General features: G+C 36.8%; 1 protein-coding gene across 4 annotated transcripts in view; it reads right to left on the minus strand.

The window, feature by feature from the left end:
- Positions 1-1,171: 1,171 nt before the first annotated feature.
- Positions 1,172-24,062, minus strand: part of BACH1 (BTB domain and CNC homolog 1) — a 28,382-nt gene continuing 5,491 nt past the window's right edge. For 2 of the 4 annotated variants that reach the window (XM_075433189.1, XM_075433214.1), the window contains exons 2-5: positions 16,378-16,675; positions 11,280-12,671; positions 9,305-9,511; positions 1,172-4,433 (exon numbers count right to left, since the gene is read on the minus strand). In XM_075433189.1, the coding sequence (XP_075289304.1) occupies positions 3,972-4,433; positions 9,305-9,511; positions 11,280-12,671; positions 16,378-16,617 (2,301 nt within the window). In that variant the 5' untranslated portion in view covers positions 16,618-16,675 and the 3' untranslated portion in view covers positions 1,172-3,971. Of the gene's footprint in view, positions 4,434-9,304; positions 9,512-11,279; positions 12,672-16,377; positions 16,676-19,109; positions 19,232-20,694; positions 20,727-24,062 lie in introns of those variants that run through there. The other 2 variants (XM_075433198.1, XM_075433206.1) reach the window with 2 other exon arrangements.

Consider the following 24,062-nt stretch of genomic DNA (forward strand, 5'->3'; position numbering starts at 1 on the left):
GCCAATTATCAGTAGTTCCTCGTTTCTTACTTCCTAAAATAAGATCTCGAGGCAGAACTAATTGTACAGTACTGATCTCTGGCATATGTACCTTTTAGCTTTTGTTGCCATTGTTTCTTGCTGAATATTAAAAGGAATTTTAAATATATCACAGACTCTTGCGTCAAGATTTTAAGTTTCCTCAGAGAGAAATCACACTAACATTCTTGTGCAAACTAACGTCTTGGTTCTCGAAGTCAAAAAATGCACAACACACTAAGTGACTACGAATTCCAAGGACAAAACTGTCCTGGAGAAAGAGACAGAGCTTTTACTGCCTTATCAACTACAAGCAGCAAGTTGAACCTTATAATCAATCACCTTGCTTTTCAGCCTTTTCCCCAAAAAAGGTTGTTTTAACTTTTAATGAAACTTCTGCTGGTGGGATCCAGGAATTTCAGACTTGAAAGAGTCAAGTGCACCGGTTACAAATACTTCAGCTGAAGTAAGACTTGTAATGAACAGCTTTCTCAACCAGGTAAAATCCAACACTGAAAGGCTAGATCCAGTATAACAGTTTAGTATTTTGGAGGTATAGAAGGAGTTTAGGATAAACACAGTTTCTCAAAGGATAATTTTTCTGCAATCCTTCTGATTATTTAACAGGACTTAATAGATCTACTATGACAAAGATACTACTGGAGAAGCTTAAACAATACGTATTGTTACAACTTCTCTCACAATAAACCTCAGTCTCATGCACTGATCTATACTATGCATGTAATCATCACCTCCAAGATTTTTCTAGACGCAACAAACCTGCACTATCTCATTAATCAGCCATTTAATTCTTATTTCCCTTTTATTTTTTTTTATTGTTATTTTAAAATTTTAAGTTCCCCAGAAAAGAAAATCCACTCAAACAGAACAGGACGCAAAAAAGTCAAACTTACAAGAAATTTATTCCAACTTAGTAATATTTGCTACTGTGTGTGTTATTCAGGAACTTAAAAATTATATAGGCTACTTTGCTACTGTTTTCAGAAATGTTTTAGCAGCACTACATATGTGAATAATGCACCAGTAAAGACTTTCAAAGATTTGCACAAAAAAAGAAAAGCCTTTGTAGAAAGGATAGTGGTTTTTATTGTAGTCTTAGAAAATACTGAATTATGAAAGATACAAAATCAACTGTTGTAATTATCTGTTTATTTTACAATCTGTATGCCATCATACTCTTATGGCTTTAAGATAGTCTGTCCAAAGTATTTTAAAACATGCTTTAACAAAGTATTTTACAATTTCAAAATCGAGTATTTCTTTACTGAAAAAAACCCAAACTCCAAAAACATTTACCTGAGAATTCTGTATCATAAAATTGTCATTCACTCTTAACATTTGCAAGTTGATGATAAAGGCTACAGAAGTCAACATGCAACTTGTAGGTCTACTGTATTAAATAAATATTTTAAAAATTACTTAGATGCAGCTGGTTAGGCAAAAACCTACCCTCAGACTTCACCAAGTTCATCATAGGTTTAAAGACATGACATGAATTTTATCATCTGTCAGTGACAGCCATGAGTTCTGCACTGGAAGCCCTGCACCGTTCGCTGGGTGGAATTCAGACCCTGGCTGATGACCACACTGCAACAGTGGAGCACAGCTCTCGGGTGGATATTCCAGCCTCTGAACTTGCAAATCACTAACATTGTTTTCCAACGTCCATAGCCAAGTGTGTTGGGGTTTGGGCCACTGGGTATGTGTAAATTCCCAGCCAGTCATTCTCCACATATGTGCTCCACCCCTTTATAACAAACTTTTAACCCAATGAATTCCATTCAGAGTATGTGTACTATTAGGACAATGCTTTAATGTCATTATCCACGTCATTTCAGAATATCACCAGCTTTAAAAATTATATTATGTACGGACAGTAAAGATGTTTGGGGCTTTCTGTTTTTTTATTGTTTCTTGTTGGTTTGCTTTTTAAATAAATGGAGACTTAGGAGCAAAACATTGCCCAGTGTGGCAGGATTACGTTAACCAGGCATATACAGAGGCTCGAGGAAAAAAACTCCAGAGAGCTTCATGAGTAATACATATACAAGATCAATATATATAAATGATACTGATTTAAAAGAATTTCAGTTCCATTAGCTGAAAATACATCCAAAGCAGCAGAACTCTCATGATGTCTGCCATATAGTATTTAACTCTGAATTTTAATTACTGCAAGCACTGTGATTTATACAAGCTATACTCCATTAACATACATTTTCCCCTTAAAAACGTAATGATATATGATGAAAATCCAAGGATATCACTAGAGATTTAAATCAACTTTTAATCCCATAGGTGAGGTAGTGTAGTCACTTGTATTACGTGCTGGTTATGAGAAGTCCTGTTGAAATCTGTCAAATTTCTAATTTTTGTTTTAAATAAGTGGCTTAATAGTCTTAACATATTTATTAATGCTATGTTACCTACAAGGTGAGGGGGAAGGAAAAAAAAAAAAAAGCCTTGCCAAGAACAAGTTTTGTCTCACTGCAAGATAAAACTGCAAAGCAGTATTTACAACAGTCCTTTGCTTAGTCACTGCCTACTGTACATGCACACAAAAGACACAAAAAATCAATATACACTGAGGTAGGAAATGAAGAATTCCACTGGCTTGTACAAGATTCTTCATGTTTTGTAAACCAGCAAACCCAAGGTTTTCTGTGGTGAGGTTCAATACTTGGTTCTGGTGTGAGAATAACATCTAAATAACAAAGCATTATTGGTATACAATACGCATCTGCTGCCATATAAAAATCTAAAAAACAGGGATTATTTTTAGTGGCTGAATTTCTCCTTTGCAAAGTAAATATAAAAAGGAAATGAGCTGGCAGGATTTCCTTTACTCTCTATATGTTTATACTTACAGCGCAAGCCATTGAAAATGTACTACAGGTTTAGCCATAAAAGTATCCCGAATACTAAAATTCTGAAACAGATCTTTACTGGTCCCAATGATCAGAGAACAAATACATTTGTAGATTACTTCAGGCAATTGGGCACTGAAGTCAGAGAACTGGTGCCTGAATACCTTAAAAAAAAAAAAAAAAATCACCTTCACAATACTTTGATTCTAACTTATCACAAACAGCAGTGAGCTTGAAGGTGCTAGGACATTAAGTCACGATATAGCAACGAATTTTAACAAGCATACGGGATTCATATGCCAGAGGATCCAATGCACACTAATCAAAGAACTGCATCAAACTTCTGCCTTTCCCAGTATGTTGTTATTCTTCCCACAAAACTTCGAGAGGAGAGCAGTATGCTCCTCCGCTGTTCCAGTCGTCTTAACTACATACCAGAGAGCTAAGACAAAGGCATGTATTCAATAAAAACTGGCTCTGGTACAAGGATGGGAACTGCAGGAAGCAATGAGCTGTTCCAGCGCACACTTGCCAGAATCTCCTCACACTGTCATGCTGTCCTAACCCATCCACGAAACAAACATTTAGAGAGCTATACATGCTTCTTAAGGTTTGTTTACCAGGAAAAAAGAAATGTTAAAGATATAAGAATTCCAGCTGTAGAAGTCATTGTGCATAAACACCTGTTCGGAGGCTCTTCTTGAGATGCAGAGTGGCATTAGATACTGTGGCATAAATCAGAGTGAAGGCTGCTTTACACCTGAATTAAAGCTTCCTCACAAATAAACACCTGTGCACAGAGTTTATACTTCCCAACAACTTTCCTGAACTCTCCTTGGCACCACCACACAGAAAAAGCTCTAAGGCTCACACATACAAATTACACTCTAGAACTACACAGAGCAAACTCAAAGCTTACCAAGTAATACAATGACCATGTAATTGTCAACGTAGTTTCAAAAGATAGTTTCATCCTTTCTTTCACTTAGTAAGTTACTTTACAATAATGCTTAATCTCACTTTTAGTTGCAACGTTGAGAGGCTGGCAACAGGAAGAGAATAGATTCACTCATCTGTAGTGCATTTGTCAGTCATTTGCTGACAGAAGTCTGTGATACCACCGCTCTGTCCACACTGTTCCACAAGCGAAGTTTTCTCTGATGTTCTTACAGAAACCGGATGCAGTTCTTGTGCTTGATCATATGTTGCATCACACACACTTTTCACACACTGGTAACAAGAACTCTGCTCATTTGTAGATTTAACACGTGAAAGGCCATCTGCTAATTCTATACATGCTGGTATCACGAGCTCACTATCAGATGGAGCTGTTCTTTCTCTCTCCGGGAATAAGAACGAAAGTGGACAATCTGAGGAAGAATATTTTGCAAGTATTTGTATTTGCTCGTGACTCAAGGCTGCTTCCTTACACACCTGCTGGCAAAGTCCAGTCAGATTTTGCTTTGTCTCACCCAGAGTTGACAAAATGTGGTTTCGTTCCTTCAGCAAGTTCTCCTTCTCATTTTGCTGCAAGAAGATAAATAGCCTTTTAGTCTGCATGGTAACACAAAACTTGTAGTTTGTTATGTTCCTAACAAAGCTAAAACAAGACTATAAATAATCTGGTCTGCTGAAACAGAAGTAATTCAGCAATAAAAAGTTAAAACACTGACACAGTCAAATGCCGATCAAAAGGATGACCCTAACCTCTGTTGAAGTGTCATCAACTTAGCTATCTGAAGTGATTTTTCAGACATACAGCTTTTTCAAAACTCATGCTGGCAGCCAAAACTGTAATTTGTAATTACTTAATAAATGAAACCTACCTTCACTTACTACAAATATTCCTGAAACACTAATTATACAGCGTAACGTTTAAACCATTACCACTGGGTCAACAAAATATTAGGCAGAGCAGACTTAACAGATAATCGTAATTTAAAATTTAAATGTTGAAAACCAGATGTTTTCACTGTTAATACTACTCTGCTAGATGAAAATAAATTCAATTCTTAGGTGCCAAGTGCACTGTAGAACAATCAATGGAGTTAAGAAGAGTTTCTGAAGTAAACAGAAAATATAGGAAAATTAAAGAAAACATGTTAAAATCGTACACAAAATATTTCCTCTGGAAATGCAGAATTCCAGTTTGTTTCAAGGCACCGACTAGAACGCTGGAAGTTAAAGAATTATAAGTAACAGAGGAGTGACAGATTAGTAAACTGAAGAGACAAGAACAGAGGTGTCACTAGGTAGGCAACCTGCTACTGGAACAGGAGAATTCCAGCTGAATGCTTGAGTTTTAGTTACACAGAAAACATGCTTAAGAGTGGCAGACACCGCTCAGACGTGAAATAAGACTGTCCTTGCTCTGAAAAGCTTACAATCTAGCTACCTAATGCAAACGTATTTTCCAAACACAGGGGAGCAAAAAAGGATGGCAATTCACTAATGAATATCAAATGGAAAAAAGTACCATTCATTAAAAATTAGCTTTTCTTTTGTTTTACTTCAATGTCATGAATTTTTGTGAGAATTCCGATACAACTGGCTGAAGATGAAAGGACATGGATAACTGAGGGGCTGGTCTAATGATAGAAAGAAGCGGCATCCAGAAAAGAAAAAAAATGAGGAAATGGCATTTGCAAAGAAGGACAGGAAACAAGCAACACCATAATGAAGCAGTTGGAAAAAAAAGGGCAAAAAAACCCAACAAACAAACATGCCACACATTTTGAGTTCTATAATTAATTAGAGGCAGAGTTCTGAAGACATTCAAAGTGTTAAATAGTGGTTAAGAAATAAATTTAATCTTATGGATCGTGTGTTATCACTATTGCTACATCAATCCTAGAAAGTTTAATTATTTTCAGTCCTTCTCACATTCCCTTTTGCAGGAGAAACTTATTCTGCAACCTCTACAACTTTTTTTTGAAAGAACTGACTAACTTTAAGTGGCATTTTGCAAAAGCAGCAGTTGTTGCCAGTCCTTTTTGCCTAAAATCATTAGAAACAGAGTTTTGCTAATAAATTACTTCTTGTCAGTATACTGGGAGCAGCTGTTGCCAGATCTCCTAATCTGAAATCACTTTATGTACATTTTGGGCATGTAGGGGCACTCAGTGTGTATTATGGACCAATGAAATTATCCAAACTACTATTTAACACAAACTTCAACATCAAGTAATAGTTATTCCAGAGTAAATTCCTGGCTCCCATCTGAAGTTGTTCACAGATTAATACATTTAAATATTATTGTTTTATTTTAGCAGCGTTATACTAATATTGCAAAGTAATGCCAGCTAGTTCTGAGGTCGTAACAATCATCAAACTGACAGCTCTTAATACTTCTGGTGAAGAATCTATTCAGTTCACACACTTCCTCTCCCTGCTATAGTACATATAACAAGACCTCAATTACATTTCTGGGATCACAGCTTACAGTATGTCCCTCACTGATATATGTTTCTTCTGAGCTACAGAATCTTCAGAGTAGTGCTTCTTGCGGCCAGTTGTCCTTTACTTTGCCCCCCCTCACAAGTACCCTTATCTTAAATCTTTGAAGTGAGAATGTACAAGCAATGTGAATATTCACAGGTGCTCCAAAAGAACTGTTTCTAATCAGCCAACATCTCCTTGAGCGGCCCACATGTATTCTCAAATATGGAACAGTAGTGAACAACGAGAACACATAGGTTCACCTGCAAGATCAATAAGGAAAGACCATACGGGGGTAAAAGATTACATTATCAGTACAGAAGATCAAGAGAAATGACCAAACTTAATTCTCCCAGATAAGTTAGATTCAGTACCAAACAGTATAATATAAGCAGAGCTTAACATAAGACCTTCAATTTTACAGAAACACTTGGGTGGGCAGCTACCTCAGGAAGTCTGTAGTCCAACTTCCTGCCCAAAACAAAGTCAGTTCTGGGTAAGATCAAGCTGCTCAGGGCTTTACTCAGCCATGTCAGAAAAGCCCTGTTCCCTCTGCCTCTCACCACAGGAGAAGTACTCCAGGCCTGACCATCCTGGTGGCCTTCTCCTAACTTTGCTCTGGTTTGCCAGTGTACTTCTGGCACTTGGAGGGGTCAAAACTGGCAAAAGACTCAGTCTCACATGTGCTAAATATAGTAGTACAATCACTACTCTCAAACCACTGGCTATGCTCCTGTTAATACAGCCCAGGACACTGATGGCCTTTTTTTTCAGCCTCGACACGCTGCTGACCCATGTTCAGCTTGCTGCCTCCCCAGACCCTTCAGGTCCTTTTCAGCAAGCCCGCTCCCCAGCCAGTCGGTCTCCAGCCTCTACTCATGCAGGGGGTTAGTCTGTTCCAGATACAGGACTTTCCCAAGAAACACACCACAAATACTATCTTTTAATCTGAGAGAACAAAAACCTGATAAGCAACAACGAATAGAAATTAATACATGACAACATGCTGCTCTTACTGGAAGCCAGGATGAGGAATTCCACCAAATAGTATTTCCTAACAGGCTACAGTACAGAGCATTATCTACTTTTCAAGAGTTTTCAAATTATAGCTACCACTGTATTATTCTCCCTCAAAGCCAGATTATGGAGGATACCATGAAGAGATCAAAGACTAACAGGTCTGAGACACGACTGACCCAGAGATCCAAGAACGAGGCAGGAGTCATCACGCATGAAGCAACCTGGATGTATCACACAACGCCTTTCACAGATGTCTCTTTGCTTCCACCCACCTGGAAACTATGCCTAGACAGATCTGAAAGTTTCTGTACTTGTGCACAACTTACACAAGTTTGATGGTGCATAACATCAGTTGCTGTCAGACATGTTCCACAGCTCCAAACAAGGTCTTTTCAGGAAGTTGTGAAGAAACTGAACTGCACAACTGGAAAAAATATGCGACTGGAACACGTTTATGCCTAGAGCATGTTTCATAACTCAGACCTTACCTCACAATTCTCAACACTCATTGCTTAGGCCTTGCACAGTGATATCTGCCAAACAGCAGACATTCAGTCTGTTCTAGCACAGGTCCACAGAAGAAAGGATATTATACTATGACTGTCAGTCGCTTAGTCAACTACAGGTCTAATCTTGCATATGAATCTCTGATTTGTTTTCCCTCCAAGTGTTGCACAATATTGATAAAGTTACACAACAATCAAAACTGACAATCTGATGACAAAACCAGGCAGAAAGTTTTGAACTGTCAAAAATGCAATTTCTCTCTTTAGTCAGAATAATATAACTGTTGTTAACACAAGCACCTGATTTCCCTCCCTCCCAGAGTATCTTCTTCATTCAGAACATTAAATGACTTGCTCTGTTAATTCATCATGGCTGTACAGCACTGCAGGCCTTACTTCAAAGTCTACCTCCTTTGCTGCAGAAGTGCACGTACTGAAAGATGATGGACCACTTCAGGAAAATAAGTTTCTAGCCCATGGTACTTTGCTCTAACTTTATTTTCCTTTTCACTGTGAAGTCAGCAGGAGAAAGATGCAACATGCCTGCATATATTCCTAGCTGATGCAGATACCAAACGCATATACATAAACATAAAGTCTAAAATGCTCCATAAACAAGAATTAAGAGTACAGTAGTCCTAAACTGCTGAACTATTTAGTGCACATGGTACGATCAACTATGAGATGAAAGGGTCAGAAACAAAGACCAGAAAAAAAACCACCCAAAATTTTCTTGCCAGGAGAACTTCAGATTGGCCACATTTCTCTTATGTTACATTTATCTTTTTATTACTTTTTAAGAAGGATAAATTATATTAACAGATGGTTGCAGAGAAATCTGGATGCACTAATTCCGCAGCTATAATCATGACACAGCTGTTAAAAAGGTAAGCAGCTTCCCAAGTTCTGCTGTATCTTCCGCCTTTCTGCAAGGGTCTCGTTTTTAAGATTCAGGACTCAGGAAACAGTTCACCACCCCATGTTAACATGTTACAAGAACAATACTTACACAACTAACAATTGCATAACTGTAAACTTGATCATGAGCAATATCACAAGCTGAAGAACAACAGCACAAAGTAAGAAAGCGGAAAGAGGTAGAAAACAAAGTGGAGCAGGATGATGGTTTGGGAATCATTCTGTACAATTAAACTCAATACTGATGGGCTTCAGAAACACCATTCACCAAAAATTATGTTGTGATGCACTTTTACTTGAATGGAAACAAGTTCACAGAAGGAAGAATCTATGTATTTCAGAGTAAAAAAAAAAAAAAAAAATCTAGAACTGCTATCAGGAAGTCATCTAAACCTGATATGGTTTCTAAATTTGAGTGGAAAATGTAGTAAGCCACCTCACTCTAAAACTGCCAGATGTCCAGTCAAGACGTTTAGAGAAAGACTCAAGCCAACAGTAACCAATATTTATACATACCAGTTTTTCAATTTCAGATTCAAGATTTTGTATGCAGTCAAGTTTTCGCTTACGACATCGCTGTGCTGCAATTCTGTTTTTACTTCGTCTTCGGATATCATGAATACAGTCCAATTGTTCAGGAGTCAATTTGTGCATTTTCAGAAACGACTGGAAGTCATTTCTGGAAAGCGAGATAATCCTTTGTGCATTAAATGGCAGTTTTACCTAGAATGTAAGATACAGTTGTAAATCAAAGGCGAAACTGATATATGCAAACACCAACAGGCCAATTCAAGTTTTCGTTTTAAACATTCTTTACCACACAAGCTATCTTTCTTCCTAAATCTCTGGGACAAGAGCAAGCTAACGGAGCCATCAGGTGAGGTGGATAAAACCCAGGGGTTTCAACTAGATGAGTTCACACACAAGCAAAATAACTCAGTACTTTCCACATTTACATTAGATCCTCAGAAGCATACTCAGAGTAGGATGAAATCTACTGATGTGTGCAGCAAGTAATTAGGTGATACACTCTAGGAAAATAAGTTATGGTTGGGTGGTGCAAAAAATAGGTGTCAAGAATCACTAATACAGTCTAAAGCTTCCCCTAGGAAAGATTAAGATTATATGCTGCATACATTTTTATACCTATAGTTTTCTGCAGGAAAAGTTCACCTGAAACAGGCATTTACTGAAATATAGAAGTTACAATATTTGGTCTCATAATTCTTCATGCTGGAGAAGAGAGAGAACCAGGCTCTTGCTACTGTCTGTACACCTGAGCTACAGAAGTAGGAACTTCTGAAACATACATAGGTCATGAAGTCCTGATTAATACTGGAAAACATCTTTACCTTTACAAAATAACTGCCACATTTTATGAAGTATCCAGCTAAAGACATTAATTCTTATATTTGAGTACATTAAGTCGCAGAACACGTCACCTTGCTGTGGTTGAAGATCTGAATTTAGTTTATAAAACAAAGTAACCCTTTCTGTATTTGGCTACCATTGGTGACAAACTGTCAAAAAAAAGACAGAGTATTTGCCCTCAGCAATGATGCCATCCACTTCTTTGTAACGTAAAGATGAAGAATGTATTTAACCAAATCTGGCCTTTTGTTTGGCCTGCCAACATTCTATATAGTAGCATCCATTTATATCAAGTCTCAGTAAGGCACCGCGTCTTGAAAAGTAAAAGCCTACTGCTTTAAAAACAATTGTATTTTCATAACATTAAATGATCCTTCACAGAGTCACGCTGCAATTCTAGAATTCTAAGATCTGTGACAGAAATCCTTCTAGGTATATAGTAAAATATTTTGAGATTAGGCTACCTACGTATGGCATCTGCCTAAAACGCTACCAAAGCTATGACATAAAGAAGTGTCAAACAATTTCTGCATGTGGAGGAACAAGTATAACCTCAAGTTTAGAGAAAGTGTTATTATTAAAGCAGTCTTCAACACACAGCTGCTGAAGCCAGCCTGAAAACTTAATTTTCATTTCACAGTAAATCTGCTCTCCTTTCTCTCCTACCTTCAATTTCCCTCCTACCTTCTCCCCACAACTCAGAATAAAACCAGGAAAACTCTTAAGGTTCTATAAAACAAAGGTTCCAAGAAGTTTAGAGTTTTCTTAAGTTTAACTGAAGTAGACAAAAAAAAATTTCTAAAAAACAACCCCCATGTCTTGGTTTAAGATTCACGAACTTTTCTGATGAAGTTGTTCCAAAAAAACATCTGAAGAGATCTAATACCTAAGCATCTACCACTTCAATATCCTACCAAAAAATACACGTCTCCCTTAATTAACAGTGATCTTCCACATAAACCTTTGAATGGTTATTTAAAGTTTTATTTCCCACATTTTTAAAACAACCAACCACAAAAAAAAACCAAACAAACACAAACACCCCATGAGACTCAGAACGAGGTTCTTGAACAGGGTCTTAAGAGACAGGGAAGCAAAGGATGCACCAGGATGTTCTTACCTCACATTCTTGTTCTCTTGCTGAACAGGACTCGCTGTCTCCCTCAGTGTCAGTTTCCGAATCCTCTCCCAAACTTATCACATAATTATACGGACACTGTTCTTGCTGCTGTCCCTGAACATAATCTCCACTGCTTATTTCAGAGCTGTTGGAGCATCCTTCAGTACTAAGGTTGCTTATAAATGGGCAGTTGACAGAATTTAATGTTGTAAAAGTTCGCTGAGAGCAAGGTTCAGGGCTTTCACTGATCCTGATACCCAGCCACGGACACTCTGATTTTTTCCCTGAATATACTGGCTCCAAGCACTCTTTTGGAACTGCAGGTGGCAAATGTATTTGACAGGCTTCTGTGCTGTAAATGTCACTCCAGAACCCTTTTGCTAGATGTTCTGCTACCTCTCTCTCCACACTGCTTCGATCACCAGCTGATGTAATGTTAGTGGCTTCCCTAGTGCACAAATCGACCTTTGAAGATGTGTCATCTTGACTTCCAATTTTGTCATTCCCAACTCCGGTACCTGATACAGTTTTTTCAGCTAAGACTGTGTTGTTTTGCATACTACTGAAATTCAAGTTACCATATTGCTCACAAGTATGTAAAAAAGACATAGAATTGAGTCCATGAGGTGCAGCAGAGTTCTGGGGGAAAGCAGCAAGATCCATGCTCTCCACAGGACATGGTATATTCTGAGTCACAGAATCTCTCTTTAACTCTTCCTTTTTCTCAATGCCTTCCTCCCTTTCTTCCATTTTTACCTGACTCTCTTCACATTTTGAGACCAGCTGCATAGGTACACAGTCCTGAGCTTTTTGTATGCCATCATTATCAGGTATTCCCTTCTCAAGAAAAGTTGCAATTGGTGGCACATGAATGTCTTTAATACTGGAACTGGACTCTGAAGTAAGAACTTTGTCATTTCCAAAAGCTTTCTGGAATTTCCTATACTTTGGGCACTGGGAAGATAAGCTGGAAACACTACCCCTTTCTAAATGCACAGGATCACATGTTTGATTGGCATTATCTTGGACAGCAGGCAATGATTTTGCATTTTCTTCATCTTTACAGAGCTTTGTGTCAGGAGTTTGAATATATTCCTTTTCTAAAAGTTCTTCTGCTTCATCATCTATTTCTGGGTCTCCATCATCCCCATTGCCAATTTTAGGGTTTGTTTTCCGACAACGCTGTGTACAACACTTCTTCCTAGGACATTCCTGTTGTTCCAATTTAAAGTCCAAAAATTTGAATTTGAGAAACTGAAAGCAAGACTCTTCAATGTTGTGTACACCCAAAAATTCAGCACATTTGCAAACCTCAGACACATTGTCTTTATTTAAAATAAGTTTAGCTGTGTATGCAAACTGAAGAAGAGGACTAAATCCTTTAAGTGTTACCTATTAAAAAAAAAAAAAAAAAGAAAAAATTAATATGGCCAATATGGGTTTAAATACAGAAACACACAGTACCTACATTTACCTATGAGCAAACCACACCAGCAGGACAGAGTACAACACAAAAGCGGCAGATTTGTTCCACAGAGAAAATCTGGCCACACTCATTCTGAAACAAATCTTCTGATACCTTCTTCACTGTGATCAATCTCTTAATAAAATGTTCTGACAATAGAACAATAGAGTACTAACAAATGAAAAATATTGCTGTACACTGAAAAGCAGTAACTGGATTCCAACTTTACAAAGATATCTCACAAATCTAAGTTGTACATGAATTACTCTAGAATAAGATCAAAATGCTGCTGGCATTTAATTGCTCCTTTAAAGAGCAACCACTGTTACTTGCTCAGTCTTATGCATCATTGATACAAAAAAGTTTGAAAAAAAAATTATTACGTGATTATTACTATAGGCACCTGCTCCTTTCTTCCTCTCACAGATTAAAAGAATTGTACCCCAAAACCGTACACCAGAATCAACTCCTCTCAGTTTAAAGGCTCTTTGGAATGGGTAGTTTCAATTGAACATTTCCATCATTATCATCTTAGTTCGTTGCCTAACAGGAAATCCAGAGATAAACAAAAACTGTATCATTACAAACTGAACAAGGTCATCTTCTACACATGAAAAAATTACTACAGGATCAGGCAGAAAGCTGTAAACAGACTATAATACTACAAACTACACAACACTTCCTTTAGGTTTCCCCGCAAGTGAAGGATAAAACAGTCTGCCCATTATTACTAGTCAAACTCAAGCCCACATTCCCCTCTCCTCCTTTATCAAAATGAACAGGACTTTATGCTGAATAAGGTGTTATATTAATGCATTAACTATATCACATTCTTCTGCCAGCAAGATAACTAACTATACATGCAACTTACTTTAGGAATCAGTTGAGGGTTTGTCATGTTTGGTTTTTTAGTGGTTGTTTGCTGTTTTTTTTTTTAAAGAACACATAAACAACACATGAAAGGAAGTTGAAGAGCTCTGCAGACAGTTCAGCAGAATTGTCTCTAAACTCTTATGACCTATCTAAAGAATTCGTAAAACAGCGTTTGAAGTGTGCTCTGGAGACAAGACTACTGATTACACCACCACATTAATTAATCTTTAATAACGTGCGGAAGGGGAAGGTAAAAGACAATTTATCCATAAGATGGCAAAAAGTCTTCAAACCTATTATAGTCCATAAATCATTAAAGTGGGTTTCCAAACAAAACTGAACAAAACAAATACAATGGTATTTCAAAACTGTACATTCTTTCTATATAAAGGTGGAAACACTTACCGCTAAAAACTGGAAGGAAAGGGAAAAAACCACTCTGTACTCCTTTCGCTTTCTCTTACACATTTCTAGCTGGCTATTCTCAAAAAAGGCAGAATGCTAGAAAGACTCCTGGTCTGACTGACCTAGAAAAACAACTCCGGCAGTAGTCATTTATTTGATTTATATTTGGGCTGAAAGTCTAACTTGGAGAGTAAAAACATTGGTAGAAAAACAACACAACCTACACCAAGATGTCAGTAGTTAGTTTTGACAACATAATACATATGAAGTACTTCAATTCCAAAAACACTGTGTATCTCATTGTGGACTGATGTCTTTCATTTCAAACTTCAAAACACTTAGGATGATTAAAAAGGTTAAAAAAAGTTTTTAAAAATATCACATGTCAAACCACATGATCAGTGTTTGCCTCTCTCAAATATGCAGGTTCATAAACTGACTCATTTCAAAGTCTTTAGCAGTTCCTAGAGGAAAAGCTCAAGTTGCTGAGTCTTCAAATGCTTTTACCAAGTAAGTGATCAATCAAATGATTAAAAGATTAGGTTCACTGTTAGTATTTTTGCTTGTTTCTTCAGTTCTTACATCAGTAATACTAGATTACATTGAGTCCTCTTAAGTCTACATTATAGTAAATATCAGGATTAATACATTCCTCTATTTTCTTTACAAACTCTGGTCCCTTCTAATTCAGATTTCACGAGTTCATTGGAACACTGTTGCTTTGCATCAGAGACTGTTTTTCCCCTCTCCAGCTCTGATCTACATTTTTTATTCTTCCAAGATCCTATTTATCCATCATCCTGAAGCAAAACTCTCTCTTCAACATTCAAAGTTTAACATGCCACCAGCTTCCCTCTTTTACTCCAAATCATGGCATTGTGCTTGCAGCATGCAACTTTCCTTCCACATCAGCTCCCATCATTACTTTTCTTTTAATCCGAGAAACGTTCAAGCTATCAATTTATTTAGCCACTAGGAGAAAAGTGTAAGAAGAAATGAACACACAGACACAGTAAGAAGGTTGAGTAAAAGTGACATAGTGGTATTATGCTGTAATGTAATTTTGTAACAAATTCATTGATTAATACAGAACAGCAAAAACCACTGAAGCCCTTGAAAGACACCACTTAATCCCACATAGTTCTCTGCTTTCTGGTAACAGAGAATCCTTGTGCTTATGTCAGTATGTTACACAGCCAGTGAGGTAGCTACTTTACTAAAGCACAGGCTTTCAGAATACATCATTGCTGTGTTGCACTCAACTCAGTCTTGTACAAGAACAAGTCTATAATGTAATCTCCATTGTCACTATAAATATTCATTGATGTGCAATCAATGAATTTCAACTTTCCTCCAACTTTAATGAGTCTAGTTGAGTTGCCAACAATTTGCATCTATTTCCCACCCCCAAAGCTAATTACCATAAACTACCTCCCAGAAAGCCATTGATTATTTAACAACCAACTCTTCAGATTACTGCTACCATTGGGCACAATCAGAGCACTTGGAGGCTCTTCACCTTTCATCTACAGGCACAGCATTTCATACGAAAATCCAGTCGCTTGCCTCATGCCTCTTCTAACTTCACTAAATACCAGCTGGAATCTTTAAATGCCTTGCATGCTCCAGATATGTAATAATAAGTTTTCTTTCCCACAGATGTCAGGTTCTGGATCATTCCCACTGAATACCTTTAAATTCAATTTGATTCAAGAATACGCATTTTAGGGGTTAAAAAAGAAAGCACGTAACTGCAATACATTTTCTCAGTCTTAAAAGTAATAAAACACAGCGGAAAAAAAAATATCAAGCTGCTAACAATCAGTGTGTAAGAAGGATGGGGAACTGAGCAGAAGAAAGTTATTAACAACAGGAAGCAGCAAGCAAGGAATATAAGCACAGTTGTACTACTGAAACATAAGAAACCAAATCTTAATGATACTGATTTAAAGTTTTGCCATTTTAAGCTTTAATTTGTTTTATTTATTACTCCAAAAGTATTCTCTTTTCATATAGGAGGACTAATTCTGCAACACCACTTTACCATTTAAAGCCTGTGTTTTGACAAACTTACTTTAAAACAGGTGCACAATTTTAAAAGTAATTATACATAATTGAAAACTTCTCCCCTAGACATTCCCCAAGACAACATTCACTTCTCTTCAGTCTGTGATACACTCTGATCTGTCTAGCCTTCACCTCAACCAATGGCAGCTTTACAACTAAGAAATTCTCCCTTCAGTTCTTAAACTCCTTACCTTAACCTCTCAGTTAAGCACAAGCCTACTGTAAAACAACTGAACAAAACAGATGAGAAGCACTGGCAGGTAAAATACAGAAGGGAGGGACACTGACCTCTTCCGGTAAAGTGATGATAAGATCAGGATCTACCTGGCCCACAATTCTTGAAAGGAAGTAACTGCTGCACGCTGCAAGCACAGCTTTGTGAGCCCGAAATCGCTGATCTTCCACTAAAATAGTAACATCACAAAGAATATCTTGCTTTCTCTGATCATCAAGGCTGAGAAGTACATTGGTGCTGTGTACTGAAGATTCATACGCAAAAACCACGCTATTCTTCTCACTTAGAGACATTCTGTATCACAAATGGTAGTGTAAGTCTCAATGGAAAGCATGCTTCTGTTCTTCAAATCTGGAGGAAGGAAAAACAAGTTGGACACGTGAAAGTTATATGCAACAGGAACCTGCTGATATTAAAACATAATAAGCAAACTCATACACATGCATTGCCTGTTCAAGACTAAGATTAATAATATTTCATATATATTATTACACAAATACATGCTTATGAGCGTTTACAGTACCCAAACTTTAATATGCACATCTTAAAATATTGCTTTTTTAGTCTCATAGACCAGAAAGCGAACCACTTTTCATCTGACTTCAGTAATAAAGAACAGATTTTTCCTCAGCAAGTGATTAGTCAAAACTTTACCGTAACACCTTAAATTTATTTAAGCTTTCATTTTTAGTTATCACTATATCCTGACTCCAACACTATGAGAATGTAAAGAGAAATAAAAAACAGATGCATTAAGCCAAAATTCACCAAAATACTATGTAAGCTACTTCTGTTTACTGATTCACCCAGTACAGACTAAAATATCTGTCTTCTATCTTCTTTCAAAAGTAGTTTACCTGCTAAACCAATCAGGCCTTGCTAAAATACTCTCATTTTCTCTCCAGCAGGTTGGCATTTTGTTTTTAAAGCAGATTAGTTCCATTTCCCATTTGCCTTAATTCTCTAATGCAGCCTTTTTTTCCTCTCTTCTGCTCATCACTATTTGATTTGTCATGCTTGTTAACACTATGATTCACATCACCTGGCAATGGAATCCTTTTTGTGACAGAGCAAAGTTCTGAAATAACAGTATTTATTGGATAATAAACAACAGTAGAAGTGATATGACAGTCAAAACATTGAAGCAAGCACATACATAGCTGTCCTGAAGCTATTCCAGAACTCCTAGTATTTGCTAAAAAAAGGTACTGGGAAGAAATCGACCATCCTAGAAAGTGCAAAGTCTGACAGCATTTCCAAGTCTGATCTTTACACTGTATTTCTAAATTGCTATGTTCTTTGGATTGAGACTTTCTTCCAGTTAAAAAAAAAAAAAAGCCTAATAAGAAGTATCCTTGCCTCTAAATCTTGATTAAGAAACCACATAATCGGATTTAGAACTGCCCTGCAAGGTAAATATGATATTACTATGAAAACTATTACCTTCACAAACCAAGCATTTAGACTACACTGGACTATTCTACCTAAGAGTTACTGTAACTGAACACAGTTGCTGAGACTCATTTCAGGTGACGCAGGACTACCCAGTCATTATATTGCTCAACAGAGGTTGTTATGATATGCCAGATCCCAACAACAATAAAACTGTAGCCAATGCAAATCTTCAGTTTTCAAATATGGGAAGCTTTCACAATCCAGGGAGGGAGGAGGGCATGGCCATTTTTAAACACAGCAGGGGAAAAACCCAAGCACCCTGCCAGCTATACTCCCGGTTACTCACTGCTCAAGTTCTTTTAATGGCATACGGGTATTTTTAGTGATGTTTTACCAATCTTTTGAACAGAAAGAAAGGAGAAAAAGATCCACACTTCCAGTGGCAGCCAGCACCGTACCAGTCTGGACTCTGGTTAAGTGCAGAGCATCAGCATTATCTGCCCTTCCCACTCCCTCACAGAACACTGTACGCTCAATTTCACAGTCAACTTTACCAACAAAATGTACAGATCGTAACTTCGCAAAGACAAAGAAAGTAAGTCTGTTTTGGGGAATCTGTTTAAATATACAAGATTTTTTTGTGAAAATTAAAGTTCTAAGGGAAGAAAAAGAAGTAACACAAATTGGAGCTTTCCCCAATAAGTAATACCTATACCATGAGCTGTTAACCCTAAAGGGCTTATTATTGGAAGCAAATACACAGTTTAAATATTTTCATACACCGAACGACAAGACTATGCAGATTTGTTTACTTAGGAAATATTTACTTTCCAATCAGTTTAGATGGGAATTATTAAATAATTCCCTGTGAAACCGTTATTCATGAAATTGTATTCTTATAACAGCTTATGAGATGTAAGCACTGCAATGTAAATCATGTATTCCTAATCTGTTTGCTTTATATCCTTAATTTATCATATTCCTCAGATATTACAACACATGCAGTTTAACAGAGCATGATTCCCTATTTGTTACCAGGAGGTCTAAGAGGAAAAAAAAGAAAAAAAATCAAAAAGGAACAGCGGACAAAATGGAAGACTAAACCCAGGATGGTAGGGAGCACAGGGAAGTATGCAAGATAAGGACATATTTTGGGGTGAACACCTAGGCAAAACTCCTGAGGGAGACTATAGTTACAGGCAGGCCTTTAAAGGTTCTTTTTAATTTCTTCTTTTGAAGTCCCAAGTTATCCAAACCTCCAGACAGACAACCCATGCATCATATATGCTGCTCTTGGCTTTTCCCTTCTAAAATAATCAGTTCCAATATCCACCTCAGCTCACTACACTTTCATAGTATGGAAGGCTAAAAGGAACAGTAGTTTGTTTACATATATATATGCAGAGGACAATCAACCCTCCTTTTCACTTGATCTCCACAAGGCACACAACAAGCTTTCAAAACAGCATGCAGCCTCCTTGAAGCACTGATAGTGAGCTTCCAATGTTGCTGCTGCCAAAAAAAAAAAAAAAGTTTCAACACTGAAACACTACCTTCTGTTTCTTGAGAAGTGAAAATAAATATTTACTTTGAGCATGATTCAATTTAACACTTTACTCTGACAGAATGTTTTACTTCCCAATGTGAACATTTCATCAGCCAAGTTATGTCCTCACTGTATTTACACAGCATGCAAGTTTTGAGTAATCCGAAATACAAAATGCAGCATTTCATTAAGAATTTCAAAATTTAAAGATCCTTTAAAACATCGAAACAAACAAAAAACCCACCACACACGCCACAAACACTGAATTTCTCTCAGTTGTCTTTGTAAAATCTAATTACTGTCATACATGATTAAGAGAGAAATCAAAAGGAAAAGAACCAGAAGACTGAAAATGCTGGTGAAAACAAAAAGCATCAAACAGGAAAGGGAAAATGTAACCACTGTAGAAAGCTGTAACACTTTAGAGAAGTACTAACACAGGTCAAACTTGTGAATGTCTTAATTCTGTTTTCCAGTTGTATAATAAAGGCATGGTACCACTTTTATGATAGTATTTGTTACAGCAGCCACCTAGATTTTCCACAGCGACGCGAGTACAAAACACACTTGTCCATAAGTAGGTTTGTTACCACAAATAACAGCAAGAACACAACAAGAACAAGACTTCCTGTTGTACCAAAGAGCAAAAGTAATCTCTTCTGTGAACTGTTTAATTTTTCTTCTACTAACTATTCTCCTGGAAGACTCAGAAATTCTTAAAATTAATTTCATTTATGCATGGACAAAGAGGGGAAAAGGTGTGAAGTAGAGAAAACAATTCAATGGTGCTTTTTAAAGAAGCTTTATAATTTATAAGCTCATGCTGCAATTGTCCTACAAGGACAGGCTATTCTAACGCTTTCTTCCTCCCAGTGCAAGTGTCCATTTTATATAATTTCATTTTCTACAGATACTATCTATCAGATTCCCCTCTTCCGCAACAGTTTTAATGAAAGCAGCAACAAGTTACTAAAAAGAAGGAAAACATACTACAAACAATGATAACACAAATTATTTCTTTGGAAAACAGACTAAAACTCTGACCATGCTATTTTTATTTTAAAATTAACACTTAAGTAAGGAAAACTAAAAGCAGGCACAGATAACTCACAGAAGTATTCCAAAAGTCAGTAGATGACTATAGTTAAATCACTGTTCACAAAGTCAATGTAAACACACAACCACATGACTGAATGCAAAAGATGCTACGAAACAAAATCATGCAAGAATATTCTTTAAGATATTTGATACAGCTGTTACCATTAAAAACAGGAGAGTCCAAAAAGGTCTTAAAAAACTTAAAATAGTCTTTACCATGCAGGCTGAAAAGATTAAAGAAGAAACATGAAAGCTCACCAAATGCAAATTCTCAGTTAGCGGAAGAAAACTAGCACTGTCAGTACAACAGCGTTCCTCAAATTCCACTCACCTGAAATTCTGCACACCTAATAACCTCATGGTCTGGAGACAAAAGAAAAAGAAAAAAAAGAGAGCAAGAGTGTATATAAACACACATGCTAATATAAAAACTGCATAAAGGAACACTTGCAGCTGAATGATCAAGTTCCACTCTGAAAATACAACTAAGCACGCTATTATGAAGTTTCCATTCTTTATCAGACAGTGATTTTGTGATAAAAAAATCTTTTGCCTAAGGGCAAAAATATTTTCTCCTAAACACTAGCTATAAAACTTTATTTTGCTTTATCAAAGTGAAGTAACTCCATTTATTTCCTCCCTACTAGCATACAATTCAGTCAGAAAACTATGCCTGACAGTTACCTGTAAAATTAACACATCTTCAGTAAATTTAGACATCTCTACTTTTAATTGACTAGGTATATACATATTTATTTTCAAAAAACATATAAAATACTTATTATTGTATTGAAAGTTAGCACTGCAACAACGTTAATAAAAGGAATATACATTTGTTCAAGTACACAGTGTAGAGATGGCAGTAAAATGCCCCTCAAGACTCATTGGCAAATAAAGATCTCATCCAAGGCTCATTCTTCTCATACATTTAAAGTTATTGATTAGCTTGTATTAACATAGAGGTAATTGCGAAGTGTAGCAAGTGTAAGGTACTTTAAAATTAGACTGCAGGTTTGCTCATCTGATTGCTTACAATTGGTAGCAATTACTGCTCTAACTCCTAGGTGACTGCAGAATAAAAGAAGTTAGTTAAAAGATCCTCTGCTTCCTCCCCCCACAATGTCTGCTTTAGAGAGTCACTTGGTGCAGATGTTTAAGTAAACCATGAAGTCTCCCCATGTGATACTTAAAAAAAAAAGTATATATTCCAAAGATTGTAGTCATTATGGCTGAAACCAGCTAAAGCTATAACGAACTGTTGAAGTTACAGAAGGAAAAAGATAAGAGACAATATTACCTTGGAATAGATAGCATAAGAGTAGAAACACATTACCAGGATAAAACTCACAATAGTGTGTATTTCTCATTCACACACATCTAAATCCGGCACAAGGTAGACTAACTTTCACACTCAGCAGCACCACCACAACATGTAAAAGTCTGCACTCAACATCCTGTGGTCAACATGAAAAGTGTTGTGTGAGAGGTGAAGGAAGCTTTGAAGCATCAAGTTGTCACTGAAGCTGACAAAAGGCATGCACAGAAACCAGCTTATATTTATGAGAGGGCAAGAGAACTGCTTGATGTTTGCCTCTGGAAATTCAGAGAACTACACAGTCCTGGAAAGAGTTTTGCATTGCATTTCACTAAAAAGATATATACTTTTGAATAATAGATGTAAATATAAAGTATTGTATAAATAATAGATATTTTTAATGTAATATATGTACATATATATTAAATAATACTAATAAAACCAGTAAACACCTTTTACAAGATGTCTTCCTAGCAAATCACTCCCAAAACTCAGGATTTGACACAGTACCCCTTTCTCAAGTATTTAATGCTGAGGAGTAATTTTGCCCATTACGCAAAGGACAGCAAAACACAGCGTATGTATATTGACATAGAACACTCAATATAAGCCTTTTTCTGTGTTGTTGAGCCCAAACTTCAGAATTTGCCATAAAGCTTAGGTCCTTTGTGGTTGCAAAAAGCTGATAAAAAACAGAAACCCCATTCAACGGGAAAGTTACATGGTGAACTAGCAGCAACAGCAATAAGATGCAGATGTTAGACGACATTCAAAACCTTAGAACAATAAAGCAACTGTACCGCCCATCAGCTCACTGCAAATATTAACATCAGCAGCAACTATGCTAAATCATTGCCACTTCTCCAGATGCCCACTGGACAACTACTAAAGAATTCCAGCTTTTCTGTAGAACATTTCTAACACACGAATGCTCTGTCCAAATTATTTTATTAATAATGTATGCCAAGCATACAGGATCATAAAAATCAAACTAAGAAAATAAAATCTACTATTATTCCATGCAGTGAATTAATACTAAAAACTTCTTCAGACTTCAAATGAAGATCTACATAGTATCTTGCATTTTCCATCAATGTTAGAAAATCGCCCCAATGCCATATAGTTTACACATAAGCTTTTCAGTAACTTCGAGAAACAGTCCAATAGCATCAATTCTGTATGCTTATAGCTGGTTTTTTGTATACTTGCATCATTCTTTCTGAACAAAGAAGACAAAAATAACAGCTGGAGGTGTCACCGCCTGCCTATGACAGCTGCCAGGAACTTTACCACAGAATAACTTAGAACAACAACAAGACAACTAACAGAGGTAAATTCAATGTGCTTTAGTTTATACTCAAACACCACAAAAACTGAAATGGGCGACATTTCAACACACAAAGGGGTATGCTTTACAGCTAAAAAGAGTGTTTTGAACGTCAGATCAGCTGACACTGGAAAGAACCGCTGGTGGCGTTAGAAGAAAATTCACTAGAAAGAATGAATGAGTCACAGAAATGAGCTCCATAGGCTCTGAGACTCTAAGGCAAACAGCCAAAGAATACTAAAACAGACCTTAAAACTGAAATACAGGTTTGAGAGTGCAAAACACTGTCATTTCTGCTTCTATTTATACTACCATACACCTATGATTTGTGTACACGTTTATCAAAATACTTTTTGAACACTCTGAGTTTGAATGTTTCAAGTGTCCTTCAAAATACTAAATCAGAGCACAGAAATCCACGGAAATCAATAATGGTCATGCCTTTACTACTTAGAAGGCTTGCACTTTCAGGAAATACACAAACTTACAATCTAAACTCTCAGCAGTGAATCTAAGGACCTGGAAAAGAATATCCAGTATCTAATGGTCACCAAGATACAACGGGAACCCACAGGCATTTGGATTCAATCAAATCTAGCATCCAAACCTAATGATTATCTTTTACAAAGACTCACTGTCAAATAAAACACAGGACTGTACTTTGCTACCATCATCTGCAATACACTTAATCGCAAGCGGGGCAATAAACCTGCACAAACTGACCTGCAGTTCTTCTGTCTCATGCTCGACCCAGATGCAATGGTACTAGAAAGAGCCAAGCAAAAATATATGAGCTACAGGAGTTACATCGTATCAAGTCAGTACTTTCTCTTAAAGAGCAACTGCCTCTTACTTTTCATCAGTCAATAAATCCATTTCAGATATTCCTAAAAAGAAGAGCTAATCTTTTATTGCTAGACTCAGATATCAATTATGTGGCTCTACTGTCACAATCAATTTAGTCTAAACATATGGGGTGTGTTTTTCTGACCTTCAACTACTATGAGTTTCCTGTAAATGATCCAGACCCAAAGTTACCCAATTTACTAAAAAAGTA

This window comes from Opisthocomus hoazin, chromosome 1, assembly GCF_030867145.1.
Source record: "Opisthocomus hoazin isolate bOpiHoa1 chromosome 1, bOpiHoa1.hap1, whole genome shotgun sequence".
NCBI classification, from domain to species: domain Eukaryota; kingdom Metazoa; phylum Chordata; class Aves; order Opisthocomiformes; family Opisthocomidae; genus Opisthocomus; species Opisthocomus hoazin.